Source organism: Pterocles gutturalis, unplaced genomic scaffold, assembly GCF_000699245.1.
Source record: "Pterocles gutturalis isolate BGI_N339 unplaced genomic scaffold, ASM69924v1 scaffold28387, whole genome shotgun sequence".
NCBI lineage: Eukaryota > Metazoa > Chordata > Aves > Pterocliformes > Pteroclidae > Pterocles > Pterocles gutturalis.
In genome coordinates, this window is record NW_010113694.1 from 9,671 (window position 1) to 10,003 (window position 333).

General features: G+C 67.0%; 1 protein-coding gene across 1 annotated transcript in view; it reads left to right on the top strand.

The window, feature by feature from the left end:
* Positions 1 to 333, top strand: part of LOC104462604 (cadherin EGF LAG seven-pass G-type receptor 3-like) — a gene marked incomplete at its 5' end in the record, with an annotated part of 18,321 nt that overhangs the window by 9,285 nt on the left and 8,703 nt on the right. Inside the window, one exon of the mRNA XM_010074602.1 lies at positions 2 to 160. Within this exon, the coding sequence (XP_010072904.1) occupies positions 2 to 160 (159 nt within the window). The remainder of the gene's footprint in view (position 1; positions 161 to 333) is intronic.

Consider the following 333-nt stretch of genomic DNA (forward strand, 5'->3'; position numbering starts at 1 on the left):
GTGCTGGCTCCTGAGACCCGGGAGCACTGGGCCATGCTGCCACACAGCGAGCACGGCAGCGCCAGCCTCATGGAGCAGCTGCGGGACTACTCGGGCACGCTGGCCAGCAACATGAAACTCACCTACCTCAACCCCGTCGGCGTCGTCACCCCCAACATCAGTGAGTAGGAGCTGGCTGGCGATGGGGCTGGCTGGGGGGGGGGGAGCAGCTGCGGGACTACTCGGGCACGCTGGCCAGCAACATGAAACTCACCTACCTCAACCCCGTCGGCGTCGTCACCCCCAACATCAGTGAGTAGGAGCTGGCTGGCGATGGGGCTGGCTGGGGGGGGG